The 2700-nt window shown below is 38.6% G+C and overlaps 1 protein-coding gene and 1 long non-coding RNA gene across 10 annotated transcripts in view; one reads left to right on the plus strand and one right to left on the minus strand.

The window, feature by feature from the left end:
- The window catches only part of LOC116702075 (receptor-type tyrosine-protein phosphatase U), a 221250-nt gene that overhangs the window by 23017 nt on the left and 195533 nt on the right, over nucleotides 1–2700 (minus strand). For all 9 annotated transcript variants that reach the window (XM_032536175.1, XM_032536172.1, XM_032536173.1 and 6 more), the window contains one exon: nucleotides 18–153. In XM_032536175.1, coding sequence (XP_032392066.1) covers nucleotides 18–153 — 136 coding nt within the window. The remainder of the gene's footprint in view (nucleotides 1–17; nucleotides 154–2700) is intronic.
- Nucleotides 1–2700, plus strand: part of LOC116702130 (uncharacterized) — an 11996-nt gene that overhangs the window by 7004 nt on the left and 2292 nt on the right. The gene's annotated exons all lie outside the window — the stretch shown is intronic.

Below are 2700 nucleotides of genomic sequence, written 5' to 3' on the forward strand. Positions count from 1 at the left end.
CCCCCCCCCCCACTCACTTCAGTCTGGATCATGTTGATGCGTCGGGAGCATAGAGTCTTGACGCAGTTGTAGATGTCCACCACTCCTTCACACTCGGCCATATCCAGCATGACATCCAGCACAATGTAGCAGCCGGTCCTGCCTGCCCCCATACTGGTGCAGAGGAGAGAGGAGAGTGTATCACTGAAAGGAACGTGGCCTTAGTACGATCCGAATACTCTGAAGTGTTATAAAGGGCTTTGTTCAGGAAAGTAAGAAAGGAAATACAGTGTAAATAAATACAGCGACCATGAATTTTCTGGCATCATAAAAAAAAAAAAAAAAATCTAACTTCAACTTTGACACTTGACATTGAAAAGCCTTTTAGTTGGAGAGTGCTAAGACATTTAGAAAACGTCCTATGTACTGGCCTCTGCCTTCCATGTCTGGGTCTAACACCGCAATTAAGGCATGTGTGGGACTTTGTGAATGCCCTCAGCCCTCTCCAGCTAAAGCTTTATTACCTTAAAACCATCAGAGTTCAAAAACAAGGATGTTTGTGCTTCATTTGTCCTCAGTATTTCCTTCCTTATTCCCCATTGAACTGAAACAAAATCTCCCTGCAGTGTGTCGATATTGTTAAACTAGCATATCATTTATGGTAAGATGCAACGGTATCATGATAAAGAATCCCGAGCTGTAAGAAATCTATAATCCAGCTCCTCACACACACAGAACATACGTAACCTGTTCGGTTCCGGCTGGGGTGAAAGCTGTCAATCAAACCCCGATTGAACTAAACAACCGCACTGAAGCCATCTGAAGAGGTGGGTCTCTACGATTTACTGTTTACTTGAGCTGGTAAACTCGGGGGGGGTTACACACAGAAAACAAATCAAGGGACCTGTTCCAATGTCTCAGTGAATTGTTTGTAATTGTTGATAATTTCTGAATATATACAAACAAATTTGATCACAAAAAAAGAAAACAAATCAAGCAGTCCAAAGAGCCGCTACTCACATTAGCATTTGTTTTTTAACAATTGCACTAGGAAGCTGTCACACATGTAGGTTGGTTAATTCTGGGCCATTTCTGGATGGCAATGCAAGATCTGAGAAAATCTCGCAAGGTGGTTAGGCGTTGACTTTAAATTATTAAGGTTCTAGAAGGTGGGGAACTTTCAAGTCACCTCTGCAATATGTATACTGAATAAAAAAAAATAAAAAAAAATCAAATCAATTAAAAACTAAATCAAAATCAGTCAAATCAAAATCAATCAAATAAAAAAATATATATATCAAAAGAACTTTTTTTATTATTTTTTTTAAAGGAAGTTCATTTGAAACAGCACACACAGTCCACAATAATCATACCGAATTGTCTATTTTACTAAAACGAGTTGTGCTTCATGCGGTTGACGGGGATGACGTGTCACTCATCGGGATCGGGAAATCCACTCACCAGTCTCCTGCCGACTCTGCTAGCCTGGGCTAGCTAGCCCGCTGGCGCAGGCGTTCAAATGAAAACAGAGTAAACTCCGAGGAAAAGGTTAAAGAAAAGGAAGCAAGACTATCTCTGTGGCCATCTGATAACTACGAGTCGCTCAGCAAGGTTGTTTGGTCCACCCCAGAGTTTGAGTGCTAGCTATCACAGCAGCCCAGGCAACCGGCACTAATGAGCCACCAGAGTTAGTCTGGACCAAACCAAGCAGGTGAGACACTACAGGGATTTTTATAGTAAATAGACTTCATCTTATCTTCTATATGACACATTTGCCACACCAACCAAGATCATTATGTCTATGCTATTTCATTATTTTTCCATATTTTTTTTCTTTTAATGCCAAAACTTAAAATGCACATACAGTAATAACATTTGGATAAAAATGTGGGAGCTGCAGAGAAATTAAAGTCCTTCGCTGAAACGCCAGACCTTATCCTTTGTGAATTTCACGCTGGTTACTTGTGAAATGCAACATCCTGTTTGCCAGTCTTATTCCAATTTCTGGTATTTGTTATTGCCATTATTTTGCTCCTACACAGCATCAAAAAGCTGAAAGTAATTTTAGGAAATGTAAAAAAAACAAAAAAAAAACAACAACAGCAGAAACAAAAACAGCAAATTAAGTGTGCATTGGAAATCAAAGAAATATGACATTTTAGAGTAGATAAAGGAAGGGTATTTTATCAAAATACCGCATAGAAAATCTGCTTAGAAATTTAGGAAGTATTGGATAGGATAGAACAGCAATGTAATTCTGCTAAATAAAACACATCCCAATCATAATTCATTTCCCTTGTTTTCATTTTAAACAAATTGTGTATCCTAACACATTTTCTATAGGCTCAGTGTGCCAAATAAAAAAATAATAATATTTTGAGTGCTTAGGGTTATGGTTATGGTATCAGAAGTTTGGATAGTCATCATGCACTACGTTTACATGCACACCAATATTCCACTATTATTCAAAATATGACAGGGGATGTAAACATTGTATTCCGGTTGGATATTCCAAATAAGGCCTTTTTCCGAATAAAACATTTTCTGATTAAGACGTGTGATATTCCGGTATTATTCGGGTTTTAGAGGCATTCTTTAGACCTGTTTACAGTGCAATCTGGGTTTTTACCGCAGGCTTAGGGTCAGCTCTGTGCGTTGCTACGGTTTCTGTACACAAACCCGATAAGGAGAAACACAGCTACTTTTAAACATTATCAAAGA

Source organism: Etheostoma spectabile, chromosome 14 (assembly GCF_008692095.1).
Source record: "Etheostoma spectabile isolate EspeVRDwgs_2016 chromosome 14, UIUC_Espe_1.0, whole genome shotgun sequence".
In the NCBI taxonomy this organism is placed as follows: Eukaryota; Metazoa; Chordata; class Actinopteri; order Perciformes; family Percidae; genus Etheostoma; species Etheostoma spectabile.